The 21810-nt window shown below is 39.5% G+C and overlaps 1 protein-coding gene across 2 annotated transcripts in view; it reads right to left on the bottom strand.

Moving 5' to 3' along the window:
* map3k1 (mitogen-activated protein kinase kinase kinase 1, E3 ubiquitin protein ligase) overlaps positions 1 to 20991 on the bottom strand; it is a 126367-nt gene extending 105376 nt beyond the window's left edge. The window contains exon 1 of one of the 2 annotated variants that reach the window (XM_060823370.1): positions 20187 to 20991. In XM_060823370.1, the coding sequence (XP_060679353.1) occupies positions 20187 to 20509 (323 nt within the window). In that variant the 5' untranslated portion in view covers positions 20510 to 20991. Of the gene's footprint in view, positions 1 to 19678; positions 19811 to 20186 lie in introns of those variants that run through there. The other variant, XM_060823395.1, reaches the window with a different exon arrangement.
* Positions 20992 to 21810: the final 819 nt, after the last annotated feature.

Below are 21810 nucleotides of genomic sequence, written 5' to 3'. Positions count from 1 at the left end.
ACTGCAACTTACAAGGTCCTGGTGTGGTCTCACCAGCAACACTAAAAGCAGTGTTGGTCACCTTATTTAAGGAAAAGCACAGCATGTCAGGCATCACGTGAGGTGCAGGGGGAAAAAAGGGCAAGGGCCCTTCATCAGGGAATTTCCTGATGAAGTGCTGTTGCCAGAAGGTCATTCACTTGCTTCTTGGATGCTGCCTGACCTGCTGCGCCTTTCCAGCAACACATTTTCAGCTCTGATCTTCAGCATCTGCAGTCTTCACTTTTTCCAAAATCAGGAGACAAGATATTTCACAATAATAAAAAAAAGTGCTTCTCACTCTCAATCATCCTAACACAAAACTTTTAAAAAATGCAGTTAAATAGCAATCACCCAATGAAGCAGTACACCTGGTATTTGCTGAATCGTAATGTTTAAGTTCCATAAAACAATTCTTTAAAAGTCAATGACTTCTATAATGTTTCAGAAGCAGGTTAGTCAGTGAGCAGTGGCTCAGGTTGTAAAAAAATAAGCTACTATATTTTTAAAAAAGAACAAGTCTATCCATTTGTGCTTCCTTTACAGTTGTGGGGCAAAGAAACGCATCAATTCAACTAGATATGCAATATGCTTTGTGTTTCAAAAAAACCCTACAATAATGCTACATGGGCGGTTTCCTATCAAACACATTCATTTACAGTTCAACTCTTATACAGAGACAGAACTACCTGAAATCTAAGGTTTAACCAAATGCCACACAGGAAATTAATAATAAAGACAGCACTGAACCTTTTTTTCCCCCAATTTTAAGAGGTACTGTCTTAGCTTTAAAAGGAGTAAAATGCATTCTGAACAAAGAACATAGTTAACTAGATAGATTTAAGTATCCATCAGATAAGAATATCCTTGATTAGGATATCAAAAATATTCTAATTTGATATTTTAGAATAAAATGTTGTTTGGTCACCTGTTTAAACTAAGATATCAAGTTCAAAACATGCAAGGAATTCTTTAACAATCACAACTGCAGAGCAACTGATTATAATAATGATGGAACCTTAGTTTGGCTACATTGCCACAATCTATGATCAATTTAACTAGGAAACATAAGCGGTGTTTAAAATAGATACACAATCCATCAAATGGGCACACCACTACAGTCAAAAATAAATATTATGACAACTGCCCAGTGCAGTTACAGTGTATGTGGAGTTTAAAAAAGTATGAAAGCAACAAGATTTCTTAAATTTTATTTTTAGCCAAACTACAAACAACTACAAAAAAAAGGTAATAAGACATAAGTCCAACTTGGCAAGTGCAAGAATATTGTATTTTGTAAAGTACAATGTTATTCTGTTAATATATGTAATCATGTAACATGACTAAAAAACCTGCATTTATAGAGCAACTTCACAGTAAAAGGAACTTCTAAAGCTTTAAACCTTTCTTCTTTTAACTTAAAGTCTAGAAAGAGAGAAAGATGACCAAAAGATTGGTTAAAGAGGTGGGTTCTAAGAGACTTAAACATTTTAAAATGTTATACTATTTTTAAACAAAGGAGAGAGAGGGAGTAAGATTGCAGATGAAGTTCAAAGGGCATATATAGCTGCTGGAATTAGGCTGTGAAGTAGAGGATATAATCAGAAGACTATTTATCTGTGGCTAAAGTTCACTAGGTGATAAGGGCATGCTTAGGGCAAGGGTGACCATTGATATGCAGAAATCTGGAGGGTAGTGCCATAGGATATGAAGCAAGAGAAATATAGTATCAAACTGAAATTGTCCAACATAAGTTGCAAAAGATATGGGAAGACACTTCAACAAATAACAGTTTTGTGTATTCCTGGATTACTGTGGGTTATGAGAAGAGGAGATAATAACAAAGGTTTTTTGACAATGACGGTTGTTTAAATAAAGGATTTCAAAGGAATAAGGCAGAACTCAAGGAAAGATTAATCTAAATCATGTAGCTTTTCTAAAAAAAAAGGCAAATTACTGGCCTTGGCTCTGGTTTTGACTAATTCTGAAGGCAAAGGTTATTGATCCTTGATAGGGCATAGGAAAGAATCTAAATCCTGCATTTTCAAAGTAAGGAGGAGCTTGTTGGCTCTCTAGCAAATCCTAATTCTTACAAAGTCACATGTTGCTGAATTTCCGTGCATGACAACTGAAGTGAGAGAGTAACGTACCAAGAACGCAAGATGCAGTAGCTAGATTTTTTGAAGTAACAGTAGTAGGCATGCACTAATTACAAAATGTATAGACAAGAATATTTACACATTCCCAGAAATAGTTGGATTTCAATTACAGTGCTATGTTAACACAACTGTACATAAAGTTTCCTAGATAAGCGACAATTACACGATACAAAAAAAAGGGAGTTAACAGGAGTCATTGTTCAAATTTGTAAAATGAACGAAAGCCAACTTGTGCATAGCAAGATTTGACAAACAGCAATTAAATGCTCACACAAATCTATTTATCGTATGAATTAATGGATGAACTCCAGACTTACTACCAAACCAAGGCAGCAAACAGAAATAAGACTAAACATTTCACCTAAGCAACAGCAACATTTCCAAAGTAACACATTATGGCTTAGAACATCTCTTATTAAAATTAGAAGTGGCTGTTTATATCATTATGTACAGTAATTTTGTATGATCTGCATTAAATCAAAACTAACATCTCAAACAAACAGAATGCCACGCATCTATTCTAAAAGAAAGCAAAAAAAACTTAAAATAGAAAAACAAATACTATACACAATTTTGCAGTTCCAGCTTAAAAGACTTTTCTAAAAATGATAAATTTGAGGATTAAAACATTTGCCATCACAGCATTTGCTAAAATACAATTTGGACCACAGCACTGTGTCAACTTGGAAATCAGTTCAATTAGTAATAATAATGCAGAAATTACAAAACACTACAAAAATTGCAAGCACTTTATAAGAGTAGACTCAAAAAAATCATACACTTTGCTCACATTTCAGAATACCATCTTATCAGCATTCTAAAGTGACCCACACCCTACCCCACTAATTTTCCACAAGAATTCCTGGATTCAAAAGTTATAGTCCTTCTTTTGTTACAATTATACTATAAATTATGAAAAAAAAGTGTGGGATACAAGTCTGCACCAATGCAGTTTTTATGTCTGCATACCACTCCCATTCTCTATGCAATTTTAAGTTAACAGGTTACTGTTACTGAAAGATAAGCCCAGCTTTGTGATAATTGGAGCACATTGTGGCTAATGCAAGATGACCCACAGAGAGGTCTGATCGGGCTTGGTAAATTCACAGGATTGGGTTTATGCAATACACATGTTCATACACATTGCTTTGCAGCAACACAGTATAAATTATAAAAAATGTCACAAGCCATGTTACTCATTTGTTTGATACCAGAATAACAATTTACGGGCGGCACAGTGGTTAGCACTGCTGCCTCAGCGCCAGAGACCTGGGTTCAATTCCCATCTCAGGCGACTGATTGTGCGGAGTTTGCACGTGTCTGCGTGGGTTTCCTCCAGGTGCTCCGGTTTCCTCCTAAAGTCCAAAAATGTGCAGGTTAGGTGAATTGGCCATGCTAAATTGCCTATAGTTTTAGCTGAAGGGGTTAACGTAGTGGAATGGGTCTAGGTGGGTTGCGCTTTGGCGAGTCGGGTGGACTTGTTGGGCTGAAGGGTCTGTTTCCACACTAAGTAATCTAATTCTTTCAGATTCAGGAGATGCTCTGTATTAGCAAGGGTTACATAGTAGCAGCTCAAAAGTTATGTAAACAAACATATTTCAATTAATTCAAAAATCTCAAATATATATATTTTAATTCTTTATTCAACACAGTTCAAAAAATTACTTTCATCTAATGAATAAGATGCACACAGAAACTTAGTTATGGCGTGGTTTAGTTTCAGTTTCCCCAGTGTTGGGGACAAGTCAGGAGTGAAAGATCCATTCCAACTCCAAAGCAAAGCAAAGCTAAATCCATTCTGTTTAGGGAGACAACCATCTCTCAAGAAAAAAAAAAGTGTTTGTATTTAGAAATTTGTTGCAATTACACAGCACAGTATCAGGAAGAGACTCAAATTTCCTTGGGGTGGGGGTGGGGGGGTAAACTGACCCATATACCTTTTTATCCTGCTGTATCACCTTAACTCCACCCAGGATTCACGTCACAAGCAAATAACATCTGCAATTATAGTGCAGACAACTAGACATTGTTCCACCGACTGAAACCATCTGTGAAATTGCAGACAGTTTCTATTGGCTGAATTTAAATAGTGAAACAGCATTCTTTGTTTTGTTAAAAATGTTAAATTTGACCTTTTCATAAAAGACCAAGAATGACACCATTGTGCAGGATTTAAGGAAACAGCAGAGCACACTTCAGAATGGCAAGCCACGTCAAACATTTGTATCAGCCTAATCAGATGGTCAGATAATAGTTGCATCTTCTTTGTGTAAACAAAATGATTAGTGTTTAATGTTTAGATATACTAATTGCAGCTCAAATGATCACAAAATCAATTTCAAATCAAATTACTGAGATAATTCTGAGTAGCCCATTTGGCCCATCTTAGCTAATTTATCTAGAATGAGCCTAGAGCTCTCACATATATATAATCCTCTCCACAGAGATCGTTCCTTACATTATGCTCCCAGAATCAATTAAATTCATTTTAAATAATTTGAACTTCCAGCATATTACTACAATATTTGGCTACCTAAACATATCATTACCCCAAACCCCATCACCTCATCATAACTATTTTCAATTTTCCCATGAGGTACTTTGCCACTTTGAATTCCATAATTACTAAAATCTTCCTCATAGCAATCTCAGGCTTGAAGTCCTTAAAGCATGCGACCAAAAAGCAGAAAAAGTCCACTTAGTCCTCGAAATCTGCTCTGCTTTTCAGTAAGATCATTGCTGATCTGGTTCTGATCAATTCCACTTTTCAGTCTGATCCTATAATCCTCGATTCCTCTTAAAAGTCCATCTCAACCTTAAATAAATTCAAGACCCAGCTTCTCCACTGTTTACTGACGAACAAAGTTCCACATACAAAATTTCCCTCTCAAAACATTTTTTCCTCAGGTCTTAAAAAAAAGACCACATTCTTAAACTGTGTCTCCTCATTCTACTCTCCATCACACAAGTAACATTTCCCATAGCACCCATCCTATTAAGTCCCCTCAGGATCTTGTATGTTTCAAGAAGTTTACCTACATTCTTCTAAACACTAACAGATACAAAGATTAGACTTTTCAAATCTACACAAGATATGCCTCACCCTAGGAGGAAAGTCAAATCAACATTCCAAATGCTTCTAATGCAGTTATTTCTTTCAATTAAAGGAGATGTAAACTCCACTCAGTGCCCTAGATATGGTCTTAACAAGCTCCTGTACCACTGAAAAAAAGTTTCCTACTTTACATTCCATTTCCCGCGCAAAACAAAACCCAGTCTATTTAAGGGTGGCACAGTAGCTTAGTGGTTAACACTGCAGCATCAATGTCAAGGACCTGGGTTCAATTTCACTTGGAGTCAACTTTGCAAACTCCAGATATTCTCCCAGTGTCTGCACAGGTTTCCTCCAGGTCTTGCAGTTTCCTCTCAGTTTTTATTTTGTATGAAAGTCTTTGATGTGGCATCTTATCAAATGCCTTTGAAAATTCAAGTACATCACATCAGATTCTTTTTTATCCAACTTGGGTGCTTTAGATTGGCCAGGTTTTAGTTTTAATAGTTTTCCTAGCAACTTTGTCAGTGATGGCAACTGTTTTGGGTTCCTCTCTCCCATTCACCCCTTGAATCTTCCATAAAATCCCTACAATGTGGAAACAGACCATTTGGACCAATGAGTCCACATCCACCCTCTGAACAGCCTTCTACCCATTACTATAATCTTGCATTTCCCATGGCTAACACACCTAACCTGCTCATGCCTGAACACTATGGGTAATTTAGCATGACTAATCCACCTAACTTGGACATCTTTGGGAAGTTTTCTCTAGTGAAGCCAGACAGAGTAACTACTCAACACCTCATTTTCCATAATCAATTTCCAGTGTTAGGACCCTCATGGATTCTTCATTATTCTTTTATTAATTTTGGTTTGGAACTGTGAATTGGGAATTGTGAACTGAAGATGGACTGGTGGAATTTGATCGATGTTTCCAGAAGAGCAAGCACTGCTCTCCGAAAGGCCGTGCTTCCAAATAAACTTGTTGGACTATAACCTGGTGTTGAGATTTTTAACTTTGTACATCCCAGTCCGACACTGGCATCTCCAAATCCAGAAAAGCAAGAAAGGAGTCCATATCTATGCCAGTGAAACAAGGATGTTAAAACAATTTAAGTAATTTGGCTATTTATCCCTTAACTGAGTTTGTCTGTATCTTGTGTGTGTGAACATTTCAGGTTTAAAGCATAGAAATTAGAATTACCTAATTTCATACAGTCAGAGATATACAGCAAAGAACAAATGCTTCATCCATGCTGACTAGATATCCTACATAAATTTAGTCCGATTTGCCAGCACTTGGCCCATATCCCTCGATTCCCTTCCTACTCATACACCTATCCAGGTGCCTTTAAAATGTTGTAATTGTGCCATCCTCCATCACTTTCTCTGGCAGGCTCATTCCATTCATGCAACACCCTCTGCGTGGAAAAAGTTGCCTTTTAGGTCCCTTTGATATCTCTTTCCTCTCACCTTAAACTCATGCCCTCCATTTTTGGACTCCCCCACCGTGGGGAAAAATTCTGCCTATTCTGCCCATGCCCCTCATGATTTTATAAACCTCTATAAAGTCACCCCTCAGCCTCTGACACGGCAGGGAAAATAGCCCCAGCCTACTCATCTTCTCCCTATAGCTCAAACCCTCAAATTCTGGCAACATCCTTGTAAATGTTTTCTGAACCCTTTCAAATTTCACAACATCCTTCCAAAACGGAGACCAGAATTGCATGTAATACACCAAATGTGGCCAAACTAATGTCCTGTATAGCTGCAACATCACCTCTTAACTCCTATGCTCGAAGCACTGATCAATAAAGGCAAACATACCAAATGCCTTCTTCAGTATCCTATCTATCTGCAACTCCACTTTCAAGGAGCAATGAACCTGCACTCCAAGGTCTCTTTGTTCAAAAACACTCCCCAGAACCTTACTGTTAAGTCCTGCTCTGATTTGCCTTTCCAAACTGCAACACCTCACATTTATCTAAATTTAACTCTATCTGCCACTCCTTGTCTTATTGTCTCATCTGATCGGGATCCCATTATATTTCTTTTTCTGCTAATGTTTTGTAAAATTTTGAGTAAGATAAAATTACTAGTGTTTGGAATTGCTTATTCAAAGTCTGGTTAGGAACTATTGGAGCAATTGTTTGGGGGGCTTTAAAAGGGTGTAGATCTTACTGTGTTATGAATACAGAAGTAGAAAGGCTGATTTGGTTAGGCTGCCTGGCTCCTGAATGTAACACTAGACTTACTCATTCACTCTCTCCAGAAGACAGACACAGGCTTTAAATTACTTTCTTCGAGTATCAAGATGGATAAATTCTCTTTAAGGTGTCTGGGCCAAAGGCAGGTATATGGAATTAGACTATAGAGAAGCCATGATCTTGAATGGTGAAGTATGCAAGAGGCTGAAATGCCTACTCCTGTTCCTATGCTCCTCAACATTTGTTACTGTGAATCTATTATTAAAAAAAAAGACATAACAGCAAAGCATTATTTAGAAATACATAAGATAATCAAGCAGAGTCAGCATAGCTTCATGAAGTCAAAATCATATTGACAAATTTAGTTTGCATTCTGAGGAGGTAACAAGCAGCATAAATAAAGGGGAAGCAGTGGATTGTAATATATTTGGATTTTAACGAAGATGCCACACATTAGACAACTTAAGATAAGAGCCCATGGCTTTGGAGATAGTGTATTAGCATAGATAGAGGATTGGACAACAAATAGAAGACAGAATTAGGATGTGGGGGCATTTTCAGGATGGCAACCTGAAACTAGTGGTGTGCCAGGGATCAATGCTGGGCCCACAACTATTGACAATACATATCAGCAGCTTGGATGAGGAAAACAAAAAATGTTCAAGTTTGCAGATGACAAAAATAAATTGAAAGGCAAATGGAGAGTATGATAGTGTCTGCAGAACGATACAGATGGGTTAAATGAGTGGGGAAAACTTGGCACACAGAATATTATGCAAAATGCAAAGTTGCATGCTATAGTAGGAAGAATAGAGGAGCTGAATTTTATTTAAATGGAAAGATATTACAAAAAACTTTGGGAGAGATTTGGGAGCCCTCATCCATGAATCACAGCTAGCATTCAAACTCAATGGGTATTTGAGCAAACAACTGGAATGGCAGTCTTCATATCAAAAGGAAATAGTGGTTTTGTTGCAACAAGACAAGGCATTTAGTCAGATCACAGCTGAAATATGGGTGGACAATTTTGGAATCCTTATCGAAGGAAAGTCATTGGTATGGAACATTACAGCGCAGTACATGCCCTTTGGCCTTTGATGTTATGCTGACCTGTGAAACTAATTTGAAGTCTGTCTAATCTCTCAACCTTCTCTCTAATGAAAACAGTCTCAAGTACCTCAGCCTTTCCTCCATATCAGGCAACATCCTGGTAAATCTCCTCTGTACCCTTTTGCTTTCACATCCTTCTTATAATGCGGTGACCAGAATTGTACGCAACACTCCAAGTGCAGCTACACCAGAGTTTTGTACAGCTACATGACCTCGTAGCTCTGAAACTCAATCCTCCACCGATAAAAGCTAACACACCATACAACTTCTTGACAATCCTACCAACTTGGGTGGCAACTTTCAGGGATCTATGCACACGGACAACAGAATTTCTCTGCTCATCCACACTACCACGTATTTTACCATTAGCCTAGTACTCTGTATTCCTGTTACTCCTACCAAAGTGAATCACCTCACTTTTCCACATTAAACTCCATTTGCCATCTCTCAGCCCAGCTCTGCAGCTTATGTCCCTCTATAACCTGCAACATCCTTGCACATTATCCACAACTCCACCAACCTTAGGTGTCATCCGCAAATTTACTAACCCATCCTTCTACACCCTCATCCAAGTCATCTATAAGTGTGAAACAGCACTGGCCCTAAAACAGATCCTTGTGGTACACCACTAGTAACTGAACTCCTGGATAAACATTTCCCATTGACCACCACCCTCTTTTCTTAGTTAGCCAATTTCTGATCCAAACCACTAAGTCTCCCTCAATCCCATGCCTTTATATTTTCTGCAAAAGTGAGGACTGCAAATGCTGGAGATCAGAGTCTAGATTAGAGCAGTGCTAGAAATGCACAGGTCAGGTAGCATCCAAGGAGGAAAATAGACGTTTTCCACAATAGCCTACCGTGGGTAACCTAATTAAGCAATGGTGTATTGCAACAGTTTAAAGAAGGTTCACTGGGTTGATACCTGGTGTGGACAGACATATTTTTAAAAAAATATTCAGAAGTGCCCCTACACAACATTTTTTTCCTCATCACTAAACCACCCATGGTTTTGTATCCCATCCATTAACCATCAGTAAATCACCCATGTTTCCAATTATGTGCAAAGCTCATTAATACAAGCCATCAAAAAAGGTGAGGGAGAGGTGAGCAGGGGCTAAATGGAGAGACTCATGAGAGTTTGAGTGAATTGGGGCTGTACTTATTGGAATGAAGAATGAGATGCAACCTTACTGAAACCCATACAAAGATTCTTAGGAGACTTGACAGGGTAATACTGAAAAGGTTGTCTCCCTCATGAATGCATTTCAGAGCAGAGCAGAGAGTACACAATCTCACAATAAAAGGAGTCTCACATTTAAGACTGAAACTTAGAAAAAATTCCTGAGGCCATTAAATATATTCAAGGCTAAGAATAGACAGATTTTTAAATCAGTATGGGTATCAAAACCTATGGGGACAGGGCAGGAAAGCAGACTTGAGGGTTATCAGATTGCCAATGATCTCTGTATGGCACAGACTAGACCGGCTGAATGGTCTACATCTGCTCCTACATTTTAATGGTCTTGCAGTTTTCCAGTTCACAAGCTAGCTGTATCTTCAGACTCTCTTTTCAGTCTTAGATTCACTTCAAACTAAAGAGGTATTCTATCATGTTATGGTCAGTCATCCATCTAGCGACTTCTTTACCACCAGGTTGATGATTAGAACTGATAAATGAGCAATGAGACAGGATTAAACTTGCCTGCTCCCTGGATGACTCTACAACATAGCCCAAAGTATCAGATCACCTTGTAACCAGTCTCTTGTTTCATTAGAACTGTACAGACCATTCAGCCCTTGATGGAATGGCCAGCAAAAGAGACATAAGTATTAAAATAACCCATTACTGAAATTCTGGTGCAGGATTTGGAGCAATAGTTCTCTTTTTAAGAATCCTACAGTGTGGAAACAGGCCCTTTGGCCCAACACGTCCACACTGACCCTCCGAAGAATATCCCTCCCAAACTTATTCCCCTACCCTATTATCGACATTTACCCCTGATTAATGCACCTGACTTACACACCTCTGAACACTAAGGGCAATTTGGCATGGCCAATTCACCTAACCTGCACATCTTTGGATTGTAGGAGGAAACCATAGCACCCGGAGGAAACCCCCACAGACACACCAGAGGCTGGAATTGAACCCATTTTTATTTTAGTTTGATTTTTATTCTGGGTAGGCGTGGACTTATTGCTCAAAGATGGTTAAGCCAATCACTCTCTTATGGGGTCATGCAAGGATGGCAGATTTCCTTCTCTTAAAAAAGGATGTTAGTGAACCAATGAAAATTTATTGAATTGCTTAAAGTACGTTTGAGGTGAGCTTGAGTATTATGAGGTTCTGTCAACACTTACATTTTATACATCATTCAGACATCAAAATTAGAAAATGTTTTCTGCAGAAACTCTATTTTTCTGACAGACTTTGTTTTAAAATAAGGGCTAGCTAAACTGCACCACAAGCCAGATGCAAGGCAGAAAATAGAACTGAAGACATATCTAGAAGTATGAGTGTCATTCTCAAGAGTAGTTATCATTTACCAGAGATGGCTCAAGAGCAATCCAATGTAGCTATCTCCAGATCAAATCTTGAAATGTACAAGTTCCTTTGAAGGCTAGTTACAGCTGGAATATTTGACTGTTTATAGCTTCTTAGTACAGATTATAGATGCGTAGGTGTTGAAGTTTTCATTGCTACTGCATTGTTGAAAACTTTGATCATGATTGCTTGCTTTGCTTAAGCATCATGCTTAGAGCAGATGAGAAATGTGTGGCAAAATCAAACCAGGTTGATCAGCCTAATAAATCTTTTTTTCAGACAGGGCCAAAGGACAACAGACTACAGAAACATCTAAATGATAATCCTACAGTTAAAACAGACATTCAAATATCTTTGTGGTGCCACTGGGTCTGATTCTCCCATTCCTTTGCAGCCTTGAGTTTCCAGAAGCAAAGTCTGGTTGCCTGTATTTACTGGGATGCTATTTAGAATAGCAGCAATCACAGTTAATTTCCTAGCAAAGATCAGGCTGCGTTTTACAAATAACGGCCCATATAGTTGAATGCCAGCACGCCATAACATGCAAGATGCCCTTTTCATTAAGGGGGAAAAAAAAGTCACCGGTTGAAACACGGCATTTCTATTATTATCGCTATTCATACAGAGCGAGCGATCGAGCGAGACAGAGAGAGAGCGCGAGAGAGAGCGAGCGAGAGACACACACAGACACACACACACACACACACACACACAGAGAAAGAGAGACACAGACAGAGAGCGCAGCTAAACTGCATGAAGCAAATCTTGTGGTTTGACTAGAGCTAGGAACACTTAGCAAAATGCACGCATGCTGTTAAATCTTTTTTTTAAAAAAAGTCAAAAAGGTAGGATCTGTGTGAAACAAGCCAAAATTTGTCATCGATATTGCTAAATCCAATTCAATTTCATAAGTACAAATGTATATTTGCAGACCCAGAAGAAAAAGCATCTCCTCTACTCAAATTTGGAAAACAAAGGAAAGGCAATATAAAAATCCAATTCCAGCCAATGAAAAAGATTGTTTTGATTGAGTCCAAATCAAAAACTCACGGCACAACCAAGAATAGAGCACTTTTTTTTGTCACGTCCCTAATTTGCACTTTGTACTTACGACCATTAGCAGAAGGCATTGTCCAGACCTTTTATAAGGGACCTGGGTTCAATTCTCGCCTCAGGCGACTGACTGTGTGGAGTTTGCACGTTCTCCCCGTGTCTGCATGGGTTTCCTCCGTGTGCTCCGGTTTCCTCCCACAGTCCAAAGATGTGCGGGCCAGGTGAATTGGCCATGCTAAATTGCCTGTAGTGTTAGGTAAGGGGTATATGTAGGGGTATGGGTGGGTTGCGCTTCGGCGGGTCGGTGTGGACTTGTTGGGCCGAAGGGCCTGTTTCCACACTAAGTAATCTAATCTAATCTAAAAATATGGTCTCATTGGAGGAGAAGAGTAGAAGTGATCCTAAGAAAAACTAGGAAATCTAACTGCCTGTGCTGGAGAATTATGTTCAGTAGTAAATTGATGAAACCATACATGGTGTTTACTACGTAACAGGATTTTTTTCATTGAGTGTAGGTCTTCGTGATGAAACAAGTTTTCACTTTTTAGAACATTTTATTTTTTGTCCAGTTCAAAATATTTTAAGTATGGAGATGTATCACTGATGCAACCACAAAGTATAAAGACTGATTACCAAATACAATTGATACATTAAAAGTAGCATATAGTTTTACTATTTATTCTTCCAACTTCTTGTCTCAAGGTCTCTTGAACCAGTGATATAAATGTATCCCACAATATTTAGTACTGGTTTTCGTGCAGGGTAGAATATTGGAGCATGCCAAAAAGACATTCTCTTCACTTAATTATGTTGTCAGTTTTTAATTCTGTTATACTTAACTGACAAAAACATTTGAAAAGATATCCGTTTCACTGGTCCAAATTGGGTTTCATATTGCCCTTCTTTCAAGTTGACTTCAGGAGCCTAACTTTGATTCTGGGTCTATAGGGGAGTCATCCATATTTTAAGTAAAACCTGAACACTCTTACTGGCATTATATTTACACACTTTTATATTAGCCACTGGGGTGGGGTGGAATCCAGAGGTGAAGTGTTAAGGCTCTAGAAATTGAAGTGTTTGGACTTTAATATCTTATACAGTTGGAAATATACTGTCAATTTCCCCGAAATGAAAACCAAAATTACATTTGACCCTAAATATTACACCAAGTCTCAGTTAATGAGTGCTCTTTTACACTTTAAGACATTGAGATTATCAGTTTAAAAACAAGTTTAGAATTGACTGTACTGCCAGTGTGTTAAAACAATCAATTAATGTTTTAAAACAAGGAGTGCAGGTGCTGGAAATCAGAAACAAAAAAAAACCTGCTACAGAAAAAGAAAAAAAAAATCAGGTCTGGCAGCATCTGTGGAGAGAAAGTAAAGCTAACGTTGTGGGCCCAGTGTCATTGGATCTGAAGCGTTACCTTTGCTTTCTCTCCATGGATGCAGCTAGACCGGAGTTTTTCCAGCAACTCTTTTTAAACCTATTGATGTTACTGATTTGCCCCTTTTTTGCAAAATACTATGGATGACTGTATCCACAAGGAATCCCAACCCTGAACTCGCCATTATGACAAGAAAAGGCTGTGGGAGAAGACAAAATATTATAACACTAAATTGGTCCATTGAAAACCAAATTGTTCAGTATTTCTTTCATTGAAGAAAATCATGTTTTATTTATTCTGCAACCGTTCAATAGCTGCACTCCTCTGTCAAAATGCTCAGATTGTTCTAACAGTATGAATAACTGATTTAATTTTTGTAATATGCTGGAACAAGTGGCAAAAAAAAAATCAGATTTATCTCGTGTTTTACTCCACTATTAAAATATATAAGTGTCCCTCTTCTGCCAACACACTCACCCTTCTACTCCTAGGTTCAATATAGAATTTCACCTACGTGTCAGTGCAGTTTGATCATACTTCAAAGAGTGGCATGTAATCTTCTCAACTGGACTATATTGTGCATGTGATCTGTGCATGAAAATGATGGCTTGACAACTAGTGGTAGGAGTGTGCAGAGCAGAACTAAGGCTACATCAAGTAAGAATGAGAATAAGATGATACAGCAAGTGAGGCAAATAAAGTAAACAAGGGAAGCAAGAAAGGGGTAGCTTTAAAATGCAACCGTATTCAGGAAAAAGCTATTACCATTTCAGAAATTATGATAAAGTTTTGGAAATTATTTCTTAAACCACAAAGAAATGAATGAGGAACTTGGGAATCCTGTACATAAAAATAATTACAGCAGAGGGGATACCCCAGGAAAAAAAAGTCTGACTAGATGACAAGTATAAAAACTTCCAAACATTAGGAACGTTCTCGCTCCCAAAATCATATAGCCAACAAGTTAAAATAGAACTACACACAAATTTCAACAAGACACAGAAACATCTTGTTTCCCACTGGATTTCTCTTGCTAAGTTATCGAAATCCACCTCATTCCTTGACTGCATAGGACATGAAACACAAAATGATTGTCAAATTGACCATGGATTGCATCTTTCAATATTCAATACACAACAGGTAAAACAGACCCTATAAACATTAACATTCAATAAATCCTCTGAGAACAGAAATAATATTTTAGATCCCATTTATGAAGCAAGTGTAAAACGCAGTTGTGTTCCCTACCCTAATTTTCATGAAAAAGAAAACTTTAAACAAAATAATATTAAGTTTCTCGAATGCTCCTGGTTTTCCTCCAGAACTAAATACCATAATAAAAGCTATGCGCTTGAATTCCTATATTAGCTTTGGGAAAAGAAGGTTTTGTAAATTATTTTCCATTTACCTCAGTTAGAAGACAATAAATCTAGAAGCTCTAATCTTGCACCGAGTATGAAGGTAAAGTTTATCTCAAGGTTACTGCTGAATCATTTCCTCCAGCAACTCTGATTTTTTAAAAAAACGAACAATGTATTTCATGCCACAGAAATTACGCAGTAAATGTGGAGGTTTGTGGTAAATCATAGCCAAACTCACCATAGTTTGTAAATAGTCTCTTGTAGACAGAATAGGCCTACACAGTTCAAAAACAAATCTCCACCGATTTTGTACACATCCTTTCCCAGCCTCATTGATACTAAACTCCATTACATAGTGTAAAAATAGGAACTTACTTACTTTGAAGTTAATCAATTGAACATGTTGCCATAAAAATGCCATAAGACTGGCACAGCAATGCCAATCTTCCACCACAACCAGGAATAATAAATAAGTATATTAAAATTGCACCATATTTAGTATGAGCTCTATACTGTGTGTTGAGTGAGGTGGTTACAAATACCAATTAAATTAGTTTATTTTAAAATAAAATCAAAAAACTTTTGCCAGTTCAACTGACACAATAAAACCCTGAACCAGAGTACAGGACTAACTATAGGTTATACTTGACTAAAATCAAATCAAATTTAATTGTGTCAAAGACTATCTGAACATTTACTGTAGATCCAGTTGTAACGCAGATAATGCCCCTGCAAACCCTGTTCCCCAAAATTTGAATGCTTTAAAAAGCTTGCCCAAATCATTTTCTTTTTTTTTCATGGTACAATCGGCAAGGCCCGTATCTGCAACTATCCTGATACCTCAAGAACATGGTGGTGAGCTGCCTACTTGAACCACTGAAGCAGAGTAATAGAAAATGTACAGCATGGAAACAGACCCTTCGGTCCAACCCGTCCATGCCGACCAGATATCCCAACCCAATCTAGCCCCATCTGCCAGCACCCAGCCCATATTATATATCTACAGAGCAGGCAGGGAGCGTTCCAGAATTTTATCCAGTAGCAGTGAAGGAACAGTGATAAGTGCAAGTCAGGATTATGGAGATCTTGGATAGCAACTCTTTTTGCAGTGGTCCCATGTTAATGTAGCCCAAGGCATTTGGGGGTGCAGGTTTGGATGATGTTATTGAGGGTACATTAAAATGAATTTCTACAAAGCATTTTGTATATAGTATTATATTACTGCAAAGGTGCAATGGTGGAAGGAGTATCAAACTGACACTTTTGTCCTTAAGGGTTGCTACAAGTAGCGACATCCAAGTAAAAGAAGATTACTCCATCACCCTTCTGACTTGCATGTCATGTGGATTGTTTTAGGCAGTCAGGAGGCAAGTTCCTCACTGCAAAGTTTCCAGCCTCTGACCTGCTCTTGTAAATATATGGGTAATTACTTCAGTTCTTTTGCTCAATTGTAACCCCAAAATATCAATGATGGCAGATAATATAACTGGCAGTGGGCTGATAAACTGCACAATCTTTACATCTCAAAAATAAAGTACTGCTTTAGTTGTACATGGCCTTAAACTTTTGAGTATTCATGAACATGAGATCAATGTTCTGATTTGGAGGCTAAAACATGACTTTGGGAGGGTACAGCACAGAATCCACAAGAATAAAACAGCACTTAACCAGTTGAGGACAGATTCCACTGACATGTCTTGTATACCCTTAAGTATAAATATGGCATCTGTAACATTTTCAATTTTTTTTAAATCAACAGTGGCAGAGGATCTATCCTGTTTACCTTTTCCCTCAACTTGGAACCTTTTTTTAAAAATGTTGAACTAGTGAACAGATTGATCCCATTCTGCAGTTGACAATCTCATTAACCACTTGCTTCGGGGATTCTCAATCAGGACATAAAAAGTTGTATGTCAGTCAATTTGCCTGCAGTTCCCATTAGTAGATTAACATCAGTATTTTGATCAATGGTGACGGGGAAGGTATTGATGCCAGTTGAAGCAAGATGGTGGTGGTGCGGCGGTGCAGCTTGTGGGTTCTTTCAGCCCAGAAGCCTGGAGCTAGTCTGCTCACTCCGTTTTTTTTTACCTTTTGTAATTTCCTCGGGGGAAGGAGTCTTCTCCCGGCCTGGTCCTAGCGAACTTACGGCTTCCAGTCTGGCGTGGCGGTTTAGGCCTAGCATGGCGTTCTTCTGTTGTGCTGGCCTCATCCCGGAGTGACGGTCTCAGCTTGACGGGAGTCTACAGGTTCGGCGCTTTTGTCCCGGCGTGAAAGTCATCCAAGATTCCAGCGGCCAAACGGGATGATCTCGTCCAGTCCCAGCGTGGAGGCCTTGCATTCCAGCCTGGAAGAGTAGTCTCTTGGTGTACCGACCTTGCGCCAGAGGGGCAGTCTTGACAGCCTGCAGGTGTGGAGGTCTTTTCATCGGCAGCTTCCAGCGTTTTTGCTTTTAGAAAAAAAAATCGACGTTCTCCGAATTGAAATTGATTTGAGGTAAACTCTTAATTTTTACTTATTGGCACTGTGGTATGGCGACCTATAGAACTTTTCACGTTTTGTAAAAATTTGACAAATTGCTATTGCCAGTTCAGAGTAGGCACTATTTGCCTCGCAGGTCAAATACCGACTGCTGCCGTCCGATCATAACCAGGAACCATGTGCTTCAATCTGTAGCATGGCAATGTAAAAACGAAGCTTTAATATAAGTTATGCACTGTACTAATCATTGGCGTCATTGAGGATCAAATATAATGTAAGCACCATAAATCAAATTGGCAGCAACATTAATAAAAAAATGAGCAGCTCAGCAGAATTGAAATTATTTCTGACTTTAAGACAAACAGCTGACAGAACAATGTTTTGGGTCAGTTAATTCAGCCCAAATTTGGTAGCTGGAGTACAGCTCGGTCTCAGAGCAAAATACAAGTTAATTAAACTTTTCGACTGGAACCTGTCATTTAATGTTCTCTGTAGGGGTTACGCTAATGCACAGTGCCTCAGTGGCTGGTAATCATGACACCAGATATTAGTCCAAAAAAAAGTAACAAAACAAACTTATTTTCAGTGTCTAGTAATGGGAAAAAGGCTTGGAAACTCGTTTTATAATAGAACCACTATTCTCAGGGAAACAAAAGCAACTTAAATCAGATTAGTATTGTTAAACATGCTATAGAACAATAGTCCCAAATTCATGGAGCCAGTGAAAGCCTCGCTATAGGGAGATACTACAAGAGTTACTAAAATGCCATTTCCTTATATACAGGTCATCTAACAAGAACATTGTTTTCGAAAAACAAAAAGTTCGTTTACATTTCTGCAAGAGTTTAAAGACTTCGAAAGATCAAATAAAGTTAATTTTTATACTCAAGTCACCTCAGAATCCACAGTTTTCTCTCTCACCGTCCAGCAAAGACAACATTGGAAAGGGAAAAAAAATCCCAAAATGTAAACTTTCAAAACATGCTATGGAATGATAAAAGCCAATAACAAGCAAAGTTTAATGGAACCAACACTGAAAAACAAGTCAAAGCAAATTCTATTCAAATTTACCGCTCCATGTACAGTACATGCAAGGGCCATTACGTGTTTAGATTCTTGCATCATTAAAAGTTTTTTTTAATCTATCAAGTGATAGCGACTGCTTCACTGCTAGAAGACTCAGTAAATTACTCAACTGTGGCTATTACAAATAAAATGACACTTCACCTCTACAAATTCACGTTAACCTCAAAAGACTAATGTTTACGTTTTCTCGCTATGAATTTTCCTGAAAACTGGCGACATTATAAAAAACAATTTCGAAGTGTTGCAACTGTTAATGTAAAAAGGTAAAGTCGCCAAAGTCCCAAGGGGCAATAAGATTGTTCTCAAAGGGAGATGTCTGGTGATGGTTTAACCCGAGGGTCACTACGACTCAGGCAAAGGGGCGAGGTTGAGAAGGAAGGTACTTAATAGTAACTGAGCCTGTGCGGTTAACGTAACTCCGCATTGCGAAATGAGCCATCCGGCCAACTGAGCTAACCGATCTCAACTAATGTAGCACCCACGTATACGAACAGTTTATATTTCAATTCCCTCGATAACCTTTTCTTTAGGACCCTCCTTAAACCCACTGCTGGTAAAATACTGCATAGCCCCCCACAACCGCCTTTTTTTTCAGGCAGTCATGCTTCACAAACAGCTAGAGCCGTTTTCTTTCCAGTTCAGACGCCACACAAAATGAAAGTCGTTCGAATTTGCTGGTTTAAAAACTTAACTGATCTAATAACACTTCAGAAAATTAATATCCCCACAAAATGCTGATTTAACATTCTCACCTTCTCGGCGTAGGTTAATTACAACATACAAACTTAATACATAAATACAACATTACTCCACTCGTACATAAAACTTTCACCTAAAAATAAAGTATCTTATTTCAAATGCACAAGACGCGAGAGGAATCTGTCATATAATCTGCACTCCCGTGCTTGGAGCTGGCAAATTCACGCCTAATGCGTGAAACCCGAAAATATCAGGAAAGACTAGACGCGTGTCTTCGTTCACGTGCTATGAACAGTCTATTACTTTGCTTAAATTCACAGGCGAAAAGTAAAACTTGTAACCTGAATGCCAAGTGCGGACAAGTTTCGTTGAACGGGGAAAAGCAACTGTTGTCCCATTATCAAAATTTACGAAACACACCATACTAGAACTTAAAATTATCCACTTGCCCCTTAAAGCATTCACAATGGCGTAAAATATAAGACCATAAAAATGCTACAAAATCCTAGACTACACATACCACGGTAAGTCTACTTCAGGTATACCACTGTGGTCAACTTTCAAAGAAACATTATTCAACGGGACGGACATACACGTCCAAAGAGGATAAATAAGAAAGGTTGGTCCTTCCAAGATCAAACAGGATCATATGACAGTGCAACAACCGACAACACATTCAAAATCTGTCCAGGAAATTAGGCTTGCAGAGGAAGGCAGTCTGTGCAGACGGATCTCCAGCAAAACACCAAAACCTTTATTGTAATGGGGAAATCACGTGCAGCTACGGTTGCATGTACCTACAGGACACTGGTTATTTACATTCAGCCTCAATGTCTGTCTGCCAGCAGCGGGAATAGTGGCACCAAGCCCAGCCACTAACTCCTCACTTACCTCTCCTTTCCTGCCCAGATCCCCTCCAAAACAGAACCTTCTAAACACTCCTTTCCCCTTGCGTTCCTCTTCTACACATTACAGTTAAACTATTACAAACAAACAAAGTGAAGTTTGTCTGGCGGCGCCTTCCTTACCTGAGCGGAGGGCCTATATCCACAAGAATGGCCCCGGCCGAGCCCCCATAAGCATATCCTCCTGCCCCGGCAGTTCCGCTGGATTGCGCGGGCTGCTCCGCTCCGGCCTGGGGCACACACGGCTCCGGACTCGGCTCCTTCTCCACCGAGGCGTCAAAGTCGACACTCTTGACTTTACGGAGGTGCTTCCTGTACAAGGCGAGCTGCTTCTGGGCCGAGGCGGGCTCTTCACTCGGCTCCGAGCTCTTGCTGCTGTTGCTGCGGCCCCCGGTCCCGGTGTCCCCGGTGAACACCGCCCGGCTCCCGGTGCCCGCCGCCGCCATTTTGTCCTGCCTCAGTTCATGGGCCTCCCGTCCCTGTCCTTCCCTCTCTGCCCCCGGGGGGGGGGGAATGGGGGGTGAGGAAGAGAGATAATCGGCGGCCTCCTTTCTCCCTCCCTCCAGGAGTCACAGCCGGGCGGAGCTCAAGCTCCCTCCACACCGATCTCACACACACACACGGAGAGTCAGTCAGTCAGCAGCCGCCCCGGGTCCGCACTCACATCCTCCTCGGCTCGGCCCGGCCCCGCTCCGCCTCCTCTCCTCACCACCGCCGGTAAAGCGGATTACACCTCAGCTCAGCTCGGCGTGGTGAATAACATCTCTCCCCGGCTGTAGGGAGGGAGGCAGGCAGTGTTGCCGGCTGCCACACACACTATTGACACCACACTCGGCCGTTTCTTTTTTCCTCTCACTCAAATGTGCAACAGCAGGAGCGCGCGAGCCGCTGCTCCCCGTAGGTCCGGCCCCATTCCTTATATGGACAAACTTCCCTCGCGGTTGCCCCAGCTCCTCTCCTCATGCACAAGTTGGCCGGACACTGGAACCGACCGTGGAAAGTCTGCTGCAGTGTCGCTCAATCATCTCATTCATTCCCGGGGCGGGGAGGGGGAAACAACTGGTCTTACCCGCTGAACAGAAATCTCCAACACAGAACCTATCATGTACCAAACGCTGTCGATGACCGAGTTAATAAAGCTGTTTTCTGCGTGTAAATTTAAAATGTTGTAATAATCAAATGTCATAACTTTTAATATGCAGAATGTCTTTAGGATGTGTTACACCCCAACAGAAACAATGGTGGAAGCATAATCTTTATTGACTTTTCGAAAGATTTCCGCTCTTTGTTCTTTCTTCCTCCCTTTCCCTATTTCGAACGTGCATGAAACCTGGTGTATATGTAACTTTTCAGTTCTGATGAAAGTTACCAACCTGAAAAGTTAAGACCTTTCTCTGCGGATCAGTATTTCCAGAATACTCTATTTACATTACAGCATGTTGCTTGAAATATAATGCAAGTTTTCTGTTTTCCATTTATTAAATTTAAATTTAGATTGTGTGGTTATGATTTGCAGGGATCCAAGCTGAAATGCGATATGAAATAATTAAAAATAAATCATATTGTAAAACCGCCGAGGTATGGAAGTAAATGGATAACTCCATATGTACTCTGTATCTGTTTGTATAATGCTAGGTTTGTTTTGTCTTCACTCGCACGCTGTTTATGCCTTTGCTTGCCCCAGTGGGGAAGTATCGGAAGGATTAAGAGACAACTGAACATCCTGCCATGGCGAATAAGATTCTCT

This window comes from Hemiscyllium ocellatum, chromosome 1 (genome assembly GCF_020745735.1).
Source record: "Hemiscyllium ocellatum isolate sHemOce1 chromosome 1, sHemOce1.pat.X.cur, whole genome shotgun sequence".
Taxonomy (NCBI): Eukaryota; Metazoa; Chordata; class Chondrichthyes; order Orectolobiformes; family Hemiscylliidae; genus Hemiscyllium; species Hemiscyllium ocellatum.
The sequence above is the reverse complement of the archived record's forward strand: the minus strand, read 5'-3'. Positions and strand labels throughout refer to the sequence as shown.